At 38.2% G+C, this 15,823-nt stretch overlaps 1 protein-coding gene across 4 annotated transcripts in view; it reads left to right on the top strand.

The window, feature by feature from the left end:
• Positions 1-15,823, top strand: part of LOC124171938 (trithorax group protein osa) — a 92,102-nt gene that overhangs the window by 52,990 nt on the left and 23,289 nt on the right. For all 4 annotated transcript variants that reach the window (XM_046551384.1, XM_046551382.1, XM_046551383.1 and 1 more), the window contains 2 exons: positions 6,982-7,131; positions 7,271-7,413. In XM_046551384.1, the coding sequence (XP_046407340.1) occupies positions 6,982-7,131; positions 7,271-7,413 (293 nt within the window). The remainder of the gene's footprint in view (positions 1-6,981; positions 7,132-7,270; positions 7,414-15,823) is intronic.

The raw sequence follows: 15,823 nt of genomic DNA, 5'->3' as shown, positions 1-15,823 counted from the left end.
CAACTATTTTGGAGGTTATTATTTATATTTAAGTTACACAGGGTAAGTGGAACCCCATATTTACATATATAGTTCACATTTCGTTAGGTACTGTACATTGAATTGACATGCAATTTTATTAATATTCCACATTCTGTTTAAGAAATATATACTCCTACGTCAAATGAAATATAATTCACACACATTTCAATGGTTTCCTTTCTGGAACAAATAACATTGATAGGATAGTTTCCTTCATCAAAGAAAACGAAAGGCATTGATTGCGATTCGCAACCCACCATTAGCGGATTCATAATATACAAATTATTTGGTTTTAGAAACCCCAGTTTAGACAAATGTTAATGGTCAATTTTAACTGCATTTGAAAAAGGCCAGATTGGCGCCCAGGCGGTACCACTCCACATGACGTCACAGGGACCTAGTTTCTATATGATTAGATAGGAGTTTTACATCGTCTGAGGTTACCAATGCATGCAAGAGGCACAGAGCTCAGGGAAACATCTCTTAATAAGCACCTATTAACCCATTCAATGCGAATGTCTGTCATGAATGACACAGCCTTGGGTCCTTTCTCATGCGTTTTAAGGGTACCACGCTCAGCCCCCTCCGTTTGCCGTCACTACGCCGCTCTTTAGTTGGTTCCTAGCTTCTGTCTAATGTGCTCCATTTCTGGTTACACCAATTTTTCTTTTTTCTGCGGATTTTTGAATTTTGTTGTGTTTTTTACGAGACTTTTGGTGAATAAGTTTTAATTTGAAAGTGATTTAGTCTTTTCTTTTTAGAATTGAATCTTTTTCTTCTGTTCTGAAAAACCATGTTTTTTAAATTTTTTATTGTGGTTATATTGTGATAGCCAGTAAGTTTTCTGGTATACTGTTCATATAAGGGATCGTTTTCTCGGGATTTTACGAGTATTACATTTTGCAAGGAAACCCAATGAAAACTAATCGGCGCGCCGGCTTGCAAACAGAGAGATGCTTTACAGCGACATACAGCCGTGGCGCCTAGTGATCGTCTTTATAAAATAAGACCTCTTTTAGTCAGTTTCAAGGAGACGATGGAAACTGCTGTCTTGCCGGGATGGGAACTTGGTATTGATGAGTCGATGGTATTGTGGAGAGGCTGAAGAATATTTCGGCTATACATCAGTGGGGGTAACAGATGGGGGGCTCAGGGAGTGCCCCCCCCCCCTTATGGGGCTGCCCATGTAGCCAAACATTGCAGAACCACACTTTAATTAAAGCTTCTTCAACTTCGCTTGTGACTTGATTATTTTTTATTATGATAAAAGTAAAAGTAACTCAAGGTATCTTTTGCGCCCCCCTTGAATTTTTTCTGAAAACATAGAATTGGAAAGATTTTGAAATTTCCCATGGTAAGCGCTGAAACAAGGAACTACAGGGGTAGGCCAGGATTGGGAGCAGGTAGGAATGCCGAGGGGCGAACGAGAAGGGATCAGGGGAAAGCATTTCTGTGGATAGAGGACAATGGTGCTGGAGGCAGTAGAAATTGTAAATTTTCTTCAGGTTGGATTATTCTCTTGTCTTTAATTATGGGCCAAAGAAATGTTGATGTTGAATGAATTCTTCGAGCAAGTTTCACTGGCTGACACGTGTCCTTTTCCGTCAGCTGTCTGACAAACATTTTTATTTTCTTCTTATGACAAAATTTTGCAAGAATCCTGTTGCCTACCTGCACTGTTAATAAAGCTCTCTGCATTACACTCATGAAATTATCTTCTTCGTCCATTTCTTTGGTCTCGTCTTCTATTTCATAATCATCCAAGTCATTTAAGCATTCCTCAACATTATCATCTTCACTACTTTCCTCATGATACACTACTGTCTTTTTATTATTTTGTCAACTCCTTTCAGATTTTCTTCTTTCAGTTTTAGAAATGCCTCCTCTAACGTGATAACTTCTGCCCCTCCACATATTCTTTTTCTTCCACGCGTAATCCTTGCTGCTAGTTTTACTTGCTCCAGAAGTAACTCCTCAAATGAGATCCTATGCATGCTTGATGTTAGGACAACAAGGACATTTGAATCAGCAATGTCGTTGAAATTGAATGTTGAAGGCAGAGGTTGATGAGGTTCTTCATGCGACACTGCTAATGATAGAGCTTGGGGAGTTTCTACACTAGTCTCTCCTGATGGTGGAGATGGAATAGCTCTTAGAAGTGTCACTGTTGATAAGTGATGAATGATTTTGTTTTGCCTTTGTTTCAAATTTAACCATCTCCTATATACCTGTGATTCATAAATTTCCATAGGAATTACCCCTCTGAAAAAAGGAAATATCCCAACCTTTTCTGCAACAAATTATTTGACTATTTATATTTGATGGGGGAAGCAGGAACTAATGGGTTACACTTGCCCCAGTGACAATATAATCTGGGGCAAGAGGAACCTCTACTGATTTCGCTCATAGTAAAATAATTTAGTCTACCACCCTACAACAGCATGTTAAGATATTCTTTAACTCATACTTGCGGATTTAATCTCAATGCAATCCCTAAGTTTCTTGGTGTGGTAAACATAAAACGATGTGCCGCACTTGGTCACTGTATGAGGAGCTATGATGCACTTCCAATTAATAGTGTTTTTCAGCCAAGAGTTTTGGGTGGGCATCAATTCCCATGTATTATCAAAGGTAGAGTAGTCAAAATCTTGCTAGGAGTACCACTTTAAATATGTTATTTATGCGATGATAGCCAAAGGATCCACTTCCCCCTGATTTGCACTTACCCCGGTGTACCTTACATTAAAAGGATGTCTGTTATAATCATGGCATGAATTCTTTAGCTGATCAAAATAATTATTTCTCAGGCTTAAAGTAAATTTCTATATGCATATATTCTTTGTGCAAGTGATAATTAAATATTGCATTGATGATAAATCTAGGGCTTCTTCATTTCCATCACTTTTCATAGTAATTGATGTAAACAGATAGGTTGAATGCAATATTTAAAAGAACATCAAAGTAACTATGTCAAAGTATTGGGATGGATAGAAAAATAGGGTGGTTTCCAATTATTTTTTTATTGCCTAAATCAAAAGATTATTACTCCTGGAGTACGTATTTCATGCTTTTAGATTTTTTAATGACGATATCTATTTTTTGCGATTAAACAAAAAGTGAAAAATTTCAAGCGCGCAAAAACGCGACGGCTAAGTAGGAATGATGGGAAAAAGTCTGTGTGACACATTTCTGGTTCCCCCTCCCACCTTGTGAGATGACCTTGGGGCGAGGCTTGAACGCTGATATGACGCAGGCTGCTAGCAGGTAGCTGAGTACCCTGCTAGCTGGTAGTGCTTGGCTTAAATAAGGATTATTAATGCCTTATTAAACGAAGAGAACTTACCGACCTTAGCCAGTTTTAATAGGTGATTATTAAGACATGTTTCCCTGAGCTCTGTACCTCATGCATGCATTGGTAATCTCAGACGATGTAAAACTCCTATCTACTCGTATGGAAACTAGGTCCCTGTGATGTCACGTGGAGTGGAATCGTATGGGTATCAATCTGGCCTTTTTCAAATGGGGATAAAATTGACCGTTGCCATTCGTCTAAACTGGGATTTCTAAAACCAAATAATTTGTATATTATGAATACACTAATGGTGGGTAAGGAATCGCAATCAGAACATTTCGTTTTCTTTGATGAAGGAAACTACCCTATTCTAGGGTGTCCAATTGCTGATAAAACGTGCAGTATTATTTTGGGTTTTCTGTTTGCATAGCAGTAAGTCAATTGTCATTTTGAAGAGCAATATTTATATATTATCAACTTACCCGAAAAACAGCGCATAACGACCTTTTACAATGAGGGTTTCCAACATAGCAAAGTACAACACAAATATCCATGCCCTGGATAAGGATCACCTAACCAGACGGTACTAGAACCCACGACCTACGGTTTGGCAGGTGAGGACTTTACCCCACCGCCACCGAGGCGACAATATGTATGGCCCTTACCAGTGGTACCATGTCTTACTTTCTAGAATAGCCAATCAGAGCCTGATGAGTATGCAGCTAATTCAGAATTACAGATTTCCATTGCCCATTAGCCGTTTTGTTTTCTGTGCAGTGTTCTCATGTGAAGGCTTCTAGGAAGGGATGTGAGTCCATGACATTAACCAGACTGGGATTATGATCCTTTTCAAAAATCTTTGCCACTGGCAGTCGTGCAAGATCAGAATGTTTCGAGCAGCATCGCAGGAGGAGGTGGGACCTGCTTCATTAGGGATGTAGGATGGGGAGAGATAGAGGTGGGCATTGCCATGTTTCCTCAAAAGAATTTGTCAGTGAATGGAAATGAGAGACTGTCTGAAAAACCCTCCTCCCACTTGGCAATGCAGCTAACTTACTCACAAAGCATACACTGGAGAGGTCTGAAAGCGACTGAATTTCTTGGTGGCTAAGCTCTGTCTATTGCATTTTGGTTGGTTTTCAGGAAGTCAAATGCCCTCCACTCGCACCCCCGAAAAACTTGGTCCTGCCTTTCAGTCACAAAGATATTTGAAATGAATTATAGTATTGCCTATGTTGTCCCATCGGACTCTCCCTTGCACAATTTGAGAACCAACATCTGTGAGAACTCAGGTTGTTAATTCTACCCATAAGGGGCCTGTGACTTGTAGACATTTTTAGGTCCTTGTTATTTTTTTTATCCTGAAAAATGATTAATTTAAGAATACCGGGACTGGCCACGGTACACAACTCCTGAAAGTTGCATGTCATTTTTATTTGGCAAAACTAATATTTTATGACAAAAACTTATGGCTGAAAATTTCTCCATGTTTTCGGTGCAACCGCGTCGGTTTGTTGGTGATGACAACAGTTTCGCTGGCACTGCTGCCAGTGTCTTCAGGTCAAAGATGATGGCCGGCGAAACTGTTGTCATCACCAACAAACCGACGCGGTTGCACCGGAAACATGGAGAAATTGGAACCTGAACACCGCGGAAATCTACGTAGTCACATTATGGCTGAAAATTTTTTCAAGTTGTCTAGGTTTGTTTCATGTCTCTGTAAGCTACTGCTATCAGCAGATAGCACCATAAACATGAAGATTATTTGTGTGAAAGATATTATTTGGCCCTGAAGAGTGCATGTTAAAAAATAATTACCTCACTGAATATGTTCAAGACAATGCACACTTTATGTATTGGGAGAAAGGCCGAATGCATGTGAATTTACTATGCATTTACATTGTCTATGCATTTCCTTAAGGGGAACCCCTCACATTTTTGTGGCTTGCTTGGTTTCGTAATGTGTCTCCAAGACACTCTTTATTTCAAATTTGTTTGTGATCTCTAGAGTGTATTATACAGGGTAGATGTTATATTTATTCTCTTGGAGAAGTACTTCACCATGTTCAAATGATAAATGTACTTGTAGTTAGCCATGACATATATACACATCAAGTGCTTCTTAATTAGGCCTTTTTGCTCATACATCTTTCTTTTTGGCATCTTGAACATTAGAGGTCCTTTTCCTTACTTGAATTTCCAGCCAAATATTAAATTGCCTTTCTATCTAAGTCAATGTCCTTGCCTGCCATTGTATTGCATAATTTAGTTCAGCAGTTCTCAAACTGTGGTTAATCACCACTTTGGGAAGTGACAGTTTACCTAAGGCTGCCATAAAATGGGTATTTGATGATCTCAGGAACTTAGGCACCTAATAGGAATTAGAAATGAAATGAGTTGTATAATAGGGTGGTTTCCTATTATTTTTTTTTATTGCCTAAATCAAAAGATTATTACTCCTTAAGTACATATTTAACGCTGTTAGATTTTTAAATGACAATATCTATTTTTGGCGATTAAATGAAAAGTGAAAATTTTCAAGTGCGCGAAAACACGATGGCTAAGTATGAATGCTGGGAAAAGCCCATGTGACATCTGGCTGCTGCTGTGTGAGGCCACCTCGGTGTGAAGCTATGAATGCCGCTACGATGCAGATTGCTTGCTGCCAAGCATGGCGGTAGCGTAGAGTACCCTGCTAGCAGTTAGCGCTTGGCTTAAATAAGGCTTATTAATACCCTATCAAACGAAGGAGACTTTCCGGCTATAGGCAATTTTGATAGGTCATTACGAAGAGATGTACTGAGCTCTGTGCCTCATGCATGCATTGGTAATCTCAGACGATGTAAAACTCCTATCTACCTGTATAGCATCTAGGTCCCTGTGAAGTCACGTGGAGTGGCATCGCATGGGTGCCAATCTGGTCTTTTTCAGTTGAGGTTAAAATTGACCATTAGCATTTGTCTAAACTGGGATTTCTAAAACCAAATAATTTATATATTATGAATACACTTATGGTGGGTAATGAATCGCAATCAATGCCTATCGTTTTCTTTGATGAAGGGAACTACTGTATTGGAGATTGCGGTGTTATAAAGGCTGAGAATCATTCATCTTGATACTTATGAATTGACAAAATTAATAAATATGCTTTTATATTTACAATTTTTCCTTCTTTACAATTGGCATTCACATTTTATGAAGTGAATTTTTCATCATTAAGTTCTGTCATGTTTTGTTACTGGAAATTCTCCTTCCCTGAGGCAGCTATAGTCAGTGTGTATACATAGTATAGGCAGTGTGGTCAGTTGTCCTGGAATCTTTTTTCTTACAGTCAGAATGTGCTACTTACAAATGATAAAGCCAACATAAGCGTTGAGGATTAGCCTTGAAATGTCTATTATTAACTTCCGATCCTTTTAATTTTCTTTTCTGATGATGATATATCCATGTCGATTGTTTACTTAGCTATCAGATGAAGATAATATTTTTTGTCAAAAAGTTCATCAATGTCACCTGTTTTCAATTTTGTTATTTTTATGCTTTTTCAGTATGGTTGAATATGCCTTATTTTTAGAAATTGGGAAAAACTTTGAAAGCATTTGGTTCATATTAAGTGGTACAATTATCATGGATTTTGTAAAATTTATGATCATGTATGTTATTTTCAGGGAAATGCTTGTACCTGTCAGGATTAACCCCAGAACCAATGTCAGCTGATGACGACTACAAGTTGTTGCAGTATGGTGTTGGCTTTACTAATATGGTTGCCAGGGCTACTAAAGGAAGTGCAGATTTGACTAGAAAAGAAATCAAAGAAGGTAAGTTTTACCGTTTTGAATTAGAATTTTTGAATTGTTTGCCACTTTGAAAACCAGTAGTTCTATAGGGTATTTTGTTGGATTTGTCTTTAAATTTTAATTTGTGGGGCATTGAATTAAAGAATGTTTTTCTTTGCAGGGAGCCAAATTTTGTTGGATAAGCTTCAGAAATTTAAACCAAAAATTGCTGTTTTCAATGGGAAACTTATTTATGAAGTTTTTTCTGGCAAGAAAGATTTCACATTTGGACGACAACCAGATTTTGTTGATGGAACAAATACGGTTAGTACACTTACCTTCTTGGCTACAAACAGTGGAAGCTCGGTTTCAGGAGTGCTCATAATCTGTGGAAAATTGCTCCCTTTAGTGGGTGTTCGTTATATCCAAAGTTGAAGGAGGAAGCCCCTCAATATACATATGTAATCATCTTAAATCACGGCTTTTTTTTAATCGGTGCTATTTTACTGGGGCATTAGGTCTGCTTTTTCCTTAACTTGCTAATCATGTATAATTTTGCCAATGAATTATTGCAAATCAATTATTAAAGCTCATTTCCAGAAACCACATATCTGTGGTTGGGAATCTGAGGATAAGTAGGGATGTAATCACGGATCTGGGATTATCCGGGATCAGTGAGCTGCATCAAATAGCTGTGCAGTGGCAGAAATCATATTCCAAACACTCTGCAAAAACAGTCGCATCACACGAAGTTGCATGAGATGCAGCCAATAGGGATGCGGTTGTGTGAGCACGTGCCATAATCTGCCACGTGCTCACACAACTGCAACCTGCGACATCCAGACACAATAAACATTGAGCTATGCGAAGGCAATTAAGTGTGATCCTGCATCATTCAGCCACAGATACAAGGTTCTTGGATGTATGCGGTAATGTGGAAGATATTGTCATAGGTGAGGTTGCCCTTGCACATTGTCATTGGTCATTGTTGCTCAAATTTTCTTTTTGCTATTAACGAAGTTGAGTAGCCGAGACCAGCCTCCCGTATCAAGGCCTTGGGGCATATTTTTGATGAAACCAGTTCGTACCTGTACCCAGTAGAGGTGCCACCAGTCCAAGCCCGTTGGGAGCAATACACTGCTAACTACAGCATTGGATTTTTTAGGCAATAAACACTGGAAATGACATGAAAACCATGTACGTAATGCATTTTTTTAAAAGCCAGATCACATAAATTAAATGCTCAAATTATTGGCGCACATCGAGTGATAATGTGAAGATATAGTCCATAGTTAAAATATGAAATCGGGCCTTATGAATAGTGGAAAGCAAGCAGGAAAACCTTGGCCAAGGTCTGAGAAGCGATTCACCCTAGACGTGTTTAGAAGGATGAAAGTATGATATTGACTGAAGAGTGATGTACTCACTGTCTTATTAATGTAAATTATTTAGTATCTATAAATTTTCCGGTATTGTGCCCAAGAAACTCCGTGTTCCAGGGAGACTTGAGGAGAACCTTTATCTTGCAGGGGAATACTATGGTTCAAGGAGAACCTTTAAACAAACAAAATAAGACTGCAAAATGCCTAAGCCTATCCTAGGTACTTCATTACAAAATTCAGTGAAAATACAAAAACTCAGTTTTTGTCCTTGCAATATGAGATCATATTTTTAAACTGAGGCAAAAGTATGTGTAAACTAAACTCAGTTTTTAGATAACAACACTATAGAAATCAGTTCTATTGATAGTGATACATTCATCTTTTTCTCCTAGAGTGGTTCGTGCCGATTTCCGTTTCTGATTTTGCCGACTCTTCCAGTTCAGGAAATATCCTTGAAACCTAATTAGCTCGTCAATTCTTGAGAGAGTAATGGAATAGTCTTATCATTACACCCATGTCTCGTATAGTGCAATTTCAATTAGTGCAATTTCGATATAGTGCAAATTCGTTCCTCGGGGAAACATCGCAATGCAGTGTAGCCTAATCAAAAAAATGTAATGCTCTCATGATAAAACATGAACTTGCGCTAAGTACGCACAAAATTGATATAATTTTACGCATATTAAGAGTACTGCTTGCCTCAAATCTTCTTTTTTGTTTATACATTATTCGAATTCCATTGCTGTGCAATGGCCAAAAGTATTACTCGTCATTGGGTCCAGATAGCCGGCCTACCAAAGTAATTTATCTCATCTCCTTAACAGAATGATAATAGTTAATTTAGATCGTTAATTAAGGGTGGTGCTAGTGGAAATGAGTTTTTTTAAGCAATACTGTTTGAGACGTAATTTTTGCCGTCATGGGTTATCGGGCGATCGACTTCCAGGTAGAGGGTCTACACTAAAGCCTTCAAGGTCATCGGTATTCACAGGGGGGAAATGGAGCGGTGGCCGAGTTGCGCATGAATAGCATCGACACATAAAAGGATCCGCTATTGAGTCTCAAACACAATGGCTTCGTTCCCTCCCAGCAGTGGTAGGCCCTCTGCATCTCAGGAATACAGTTCAGCAGTAGAAGGTGATTTCGATAGAGCGATACTGAGTAAAACCCAAGAGAAAATGGCAAAAAAATAGGAATGGGGGTAGAAAAATCAAGAATTTATCAAGAAAAACCATAAACCTAGAAGAGAAATTGAAAGAGGTCAATTGCTTTGAAAATGGAGAGCGTCAAAGCGATATTGCGTGGAAGTTTAAACTCACGATGCCTTATTTTGAATAAAGACGAAGCTAAAATATCAGTGACCTCAGCCGCACCAACTTCAACCAAGCGGTCTACACATACGGAAAGTTCATGGTGAATCAGTACAAAAAGACGAGAGTGGTAATCGCTCCGAGACATTTAGTGAAAGCTCCGGTTGGTTCCAGAATTTTAAACGGCAAGCAGATATTTTCAGTGCGGCGATATCATGTGAATCTGCAAGTGTTGATAATATAGTCACCGCAAAATTTTCTGATGGGCTCCAAGCTGTGATTGAAAGTGGCTCCTTTCCCCCTCAAATAGTTTTTAGTGTTGACGAGACGATATTTTTTTTGGAAAAGAATGCATTCTCGTTCATTCATTTTCAGGAAAGGAAAGCTTGGGTCAGGTTTAAAGGCATTTAAAGACTGTTTCACGTAGCTGCTAATGCCTCGGAGGACTTCAAATTAAAATGATTTATCATTCATAAACTCCGCTAGCTATGAAATGGCATTCAAAGTAGCATTTTCCTGTCATTTCGATGAGCGACAAAAGGGCCTGGGTGACACAATAGTTGTTTTTAGACTGGTTTGAAAAATCGTCAACTGCTTGCTATGCATTACGAACCCCTGAGATAGCAGATGTTAGCCTACCCGCACGACAGGACGGAATTTCAAAAGCACGTACGAATTATTTTTAACATGAATAAAAGTCTTTGTATGCGTGCCTACTATCTTTAAAGATACTTTAAACTATTAAATTTATATAAATAAGATATTTTAAGGCTATCTATGGGAATATATGTGGTTTAGAGGAAATTAGATACCCTACACCTATGCTACCAGGAACGCATCCCTATCTTCCCAATGTTAAAACGCTCTCGTATAACCAAATTCGTATAGTGCAAATACCCCAAGGAACACATCCCTTAATTTGACAGCTTGTGTGCACTGGTGAAGTGTAGATACAACTGAGCTGCGTGATAAAGGGAAGGGAATGGGAGCAGCTGCCATCCCCCATTTGCTGGAAATTCATTTAAACACCTGGCCTAGGTAACAGTTGACTCTTCCAAAATATCACTTGTAATTTTGTCATCTTTATCTCTCACAGTTGCCATTGCGGAGTGGCAAGTGTTATTAATAGAAGGCTTTCTTCTTTCAATCCTACCTGCTTTGTTTAATTTAATGTAAAAATTGCTTACTATATTAGAATCCTATGCAAGGCATACATGTAATTACCTTAGAGTCAAGTTGTCTGTCATACAAGTTTAGTTGTGGTATTGTGACTGATAGTGTAATAATTGACATTTTAGCTGTGGTCTATAGTTTTATTTCCTTGATTTTGCTATTTTTCAAATCAGTAAAAGGCACTATTGGATTGTTTGATGAAGGGTTGAAGTTCACATTTATTGTAATATGAAATGTGAAAATTCATAATATGTGTCTATGCTTGGCTTGAGGTAAAGTCTATAGCTCAAAAGCTGTTATTATTTCTTAATATTCATTTGCATAATGTCTAACAAGTTTATTTAAATAAGGCTTAATGGTGCTCATTGATTCGTAAATCAATAGTAACTGCAAAATAGTACATATTCGCAAAAGAAAATCATTAAAATTTTTACTGTGTGAAACTTATGTAATGTATGTACATCTTAGGGGCAAATTAAGCTCCATAACATTAGTCTTAGTGGAACTTGATGACACAAATAGCACCGTTTCAATTAGCGCTTGCTTTTCATGGAACAAATTAAGAGTGTTAATCTAGTAAAGGGGAGTTGGTGTATTTCTAATGAAAGAGAGTTTTTTATGTTGTTGTTACATTATGCATTACGTTTTTTTCCCCTGCCGGTGTCTTTTCTTTGTCTTCCATGTTTTCCTCCTTAATCGATATCAAATGATGAATTATGTCCTGTGGAAATCAACTATGCCCATTTAATTCCCTGTACATTCTTTTTATAGTATATGTATAGGCATTTCCTATGGATGTTGATAATATCAACTCCACAGCCAACTTTCTGTACCACTTTACAGTTTTTCTTAGTGGTGAAGCCATCTGATCTGACAAGTCCACTGATGATTTGGCCCTAATGTGGTGAAATATTACTTTTGGTTTGGGTTATGCCTATTTTTTTCTCATGATTCTCATCAAATGAAGTTTTTTTTTTGAGACAGCAATGTGCCGGCTAGTTCCACACTAGTGTACCAGTTGTGGGTACATAGTTTTTGCCCTTCATTGGTAATTGGCTCACGTAATTTCATGACCATGTCCATCAGTGTAGTCTTCTTTACTTTAAGGTTTTTCCTAGCATAAATTATCATTATAAGTGTAACCATGGCCTGTACATAACTTGAACAGCTTTATCCCATACTTTAGTGCTTTTGCTTTATGTACTTTCGCATGATGAGTCGCCCTTGAAAAAGGATGAGCGATTCATCATTACACATCATTTAAGCTGGATAATATAGACTGGAAACGCTTCACTAATGCAAGCATGGCCTTCATGCAGCCGGTTGCAATCAGGGCATTTTACATTATTCGGGAAATGGACCATTTTCAATAAAAGTTCTAACCCATTCCAGGACATGGTTCTGGGAGCAAAGTCATTTTTTTAATTAAGTGTCCCTCAACCAGTTGTCTTTTATTAGAGGCATCTTCTCCATACCCATGCAAGCAATGACACCAAATAAATGCTTTTTTTCTGCTTTTGTGGGCTTCCATTCGTGTAGCCATGATGATGTTGAGACATTTGGCTCCCGCATTATTTGTCATGTTGCATAAAGGTTTGTTTCATCAGCTATCATGTTGAAAATGGCATGGTCAATGATAGTCACGCAAACATCGCCAGGCTTACCCTTTGATAGTTCTTGAATGATCACAGGGTTTACTCAGATGTATCCACTAAAGTCTTCAAATTTTTGTTGCCGCCTGCATAGATGAGACCACATATCATCAACATTTTCGCATCAGCACCGTCACACCATGCCCCTCACTAGAAGAAACTCCAAATTCGTATCAATACTATTACACGCAATTTCTATCGGCTGAGTTGCGATGTTTTTAAAGTAGGAGACAGTGTAATCCATTGCAGCTTTTCTTTTATGTAGAAAATATGCCTGATGAAGCAACATTAGCAATCCTTTCAGTTTATCAAGCCCTACTCCGCTAACTAGGTGAACCTCATAATGCTTAGTAAACATGGCAGCTGCAACATCACGACACAAGAGTATGAAGACCAAAAAAATGACTGATGCCACGTGGAGTGAGCAAAGCTGCCGTGCCACACCACATCGGTCGTATTTAAGCTACTGAAAAAAGAATAACTCTTTGGCACAATGGGTGAATTTGGCTCATAATCTATGGCTGGGAACGTGTTAAAGTAGATGCCAAAAAATATGTTGAATTAGCGACATTCTGATTTCTTCAACTTCTTCACTTTTGAGTGTGGTCCATTCATTAGATAGAACAAGTTTTGTAAATCATTTCATGCCTTTAATATGATTCTTTGATGTTTCAATTGAGAAATGTCTAAATACATATATACAGTGGAACTTGGTTAGTACGTTTCTGAAGGGACCACGAAAAATGAACGTACTAATCAGGAAAACATACTAACGAGGAAAGTAAATAATAGCAGTCGGGGTTATTGCAATCAGTGAAAAAGTCGTCATAATTACAATTACTATCGGTAGTTCTCATAGGATCGCCTTCCTGAACTCTTTTCACATTTAAAATCAAGAAAATGAGCGCTACCATGAAAAACAATACCATGTGAATAAAAATCGCAATTTTTCATGGACATCCCGGAGACGATTTCATGATTACGGCGTCTATCTCCCGTGATTTATCCTATACATATTTACAGAACGAGGACGAGTGAAGCTCAGACAAGCGAAGACATGTCATTTTTCTTTCTCACAGCGTACTCGGAGAATATAACAACAACCCGGAGTAAGTCAACTGGTTTTTTAAACATCATAAAAATTGGGCAAAATTATATTGACTTTCAAATTACGGCAACAGCCGCAGACATTCGCTTCTGGAATGATACCATTTCGATTGTAAAATCGATCGATATATCGACAGATGACACGCAAGATTATTAGATTACGACGTAATTACAAGAAAATTTTATATTAAACAGTTGAAATTTACTTTCAAAATTTGCATAATGTCGTCTGCTTTCGTTCCGAGATCAAGTATTTTTAAGCTAAGCTTCGCGTGGAGATCCAGAGGATCGTCTGCTCCCGCAACAGTAGTCAAGTAAATACGCACGTCGAGTGGAGTTTATGGAGCAGTACTGCTTTAGATAATGTGGGAATTGTCTAATACCTTTAAGACTCATTTCTTCATCATGATAACTCGTGCAATAGCAACAATTGCCCACTCACGAACTTTGTGCGCAGCAGTGGGCACTCCCAAGCGCTCCAAAGGCAACAGAAGGTGAGGAGCTCGGGGTGAGGAAAATTGGGGCTTCTTATTGGCTGTAGTTTTTCATAGTCAGACATTCCCGAAAAATGGCCGCATTTTATTATTCAGCACGTCACAAGAATTCAGAAATGCATTTGGATAAATTACGGTAGAAGAAAGAGATGTGGAATGAATGGAAGAATGTTAATGGCTAATAATAATAAATTAAATTATGAATTCAGACGTTTCCCCTATGAAAAAATTGTATAAACCTGTTCCAAAATTTTATACAATCTTATACATTGCCATGGCAATTGTATAAATTGTATAAAATTTTGAAACAGGTTTATACAATTTTTTCATAGGGGTTGCGACCCTTAAAAGACACTAGAGAACGAATTGCGGGTTGCGTCGCGGCAAGCAATTGAGCGTACTAACCAGGAAAGCGCAATTTTTTCAAACGTACTAACCAAATTCTTCTACCTGTATTTTGTTCGGATGGTACCGGGACCGAGGGAAATCGCCGTACTAAGGAGGAAAACGTACTAAGGAGGAACGTACTAACCAAGTTCCACTGTATTTCATCATTGTAGCTTGAAATGTTGTATTTTTGCACCGCTTGGGCTATGATATTTATAATGATTTCACTTAAATTTGTTCACCACTTTTCAGGGTCCGTGCCCATGGGCCATAGATTTAAATGCCAGTTTATTATGGTCAAAGTATTGCAGGAAACATTCAGGGATCCTACCTTCCTGCCTTATTCTTCACCTATCCCATGGGTGATACATTTATAATTCATGACAGTTGTTATTACAGTGCAGGCAACATTGGCAATCTATCATATTGATTCATTTTTTATATATTGTATTTTTCTATTTTCATTAGGGTGCTTCTATATTTCCACGGTATACACTACATTCAAACTTTAAGCCGATGTCCCACGGTCAAATTTGCATCAAAATGTTTGTCCAAATATTTTGATGCAAATATTTTGATACAACTGGACTGGGGGTGTCCCACGATGCATCTCATTTTGATCAAAAACAAATGAAAGACGATATTTATGTAAACAATTAGGAAACTTGTGGAGGTGGAGGATTCTTTCTTTTTAAGCAGGCGAAATTGTCTGAACAGGCCTCTTGAACATTAGAGATGCGAAAAAAAGAAAACAGAAGGAATGCTGAACTTGGCCTTGGCTGGAAAGGGGGTATGAAAGCGTTTGAATAAGCATGCTAAACATGTTGGAGAAGGAGTTGGTCGCCGATGTTCCCGTTTATTATCGATAATAATTGACGACAAGTCAGGATATTTTCATGTCCCTTATCAGCAAGGCTGAGGGCAGAATAAAACGCCAGGATACAAACGTGAGGCAGTTTATTCCCGCGAGGAAAATGTTATTAATAAATGATGGACATTGTGGTTGAGGAGATGTTATGAATAGTGCTGCAAGCGTGCATTTAAATCACATTTTTCTCTCCTAATCTAGCAGTTTCTAAAATAAGGTCCTTATCCTATAATCATAGTAATAGAAACGGGCAGCTGTAGTGTTTCACAGGTACAATCGTCAGTTCATATTAGTCATTTCTCCAGCTGCTCGCTCGCATTGTATGCCTTCCACAAAGCGTAAAATTCGGCCTCGATACCTT

The sequence above is a fragment of the Ischnura elegans genome, chromosome X, assembly GCF_921293095.1.
Source record: "Ischnura elegans chromosome X, ioIscEleg1.1, whole genome shotgun sequence".
NCBI lineage: Eukaryota > Metazoa > Arthropoda > Insecta > Odonata > Coenagrionidae > Ischnura > Ischnura elegans.
The sequence above is the reverse complement of the archived record's forward strand: the minus strand, read 5'-3'. Positions and strand labels throughout refer to the sequence as shown.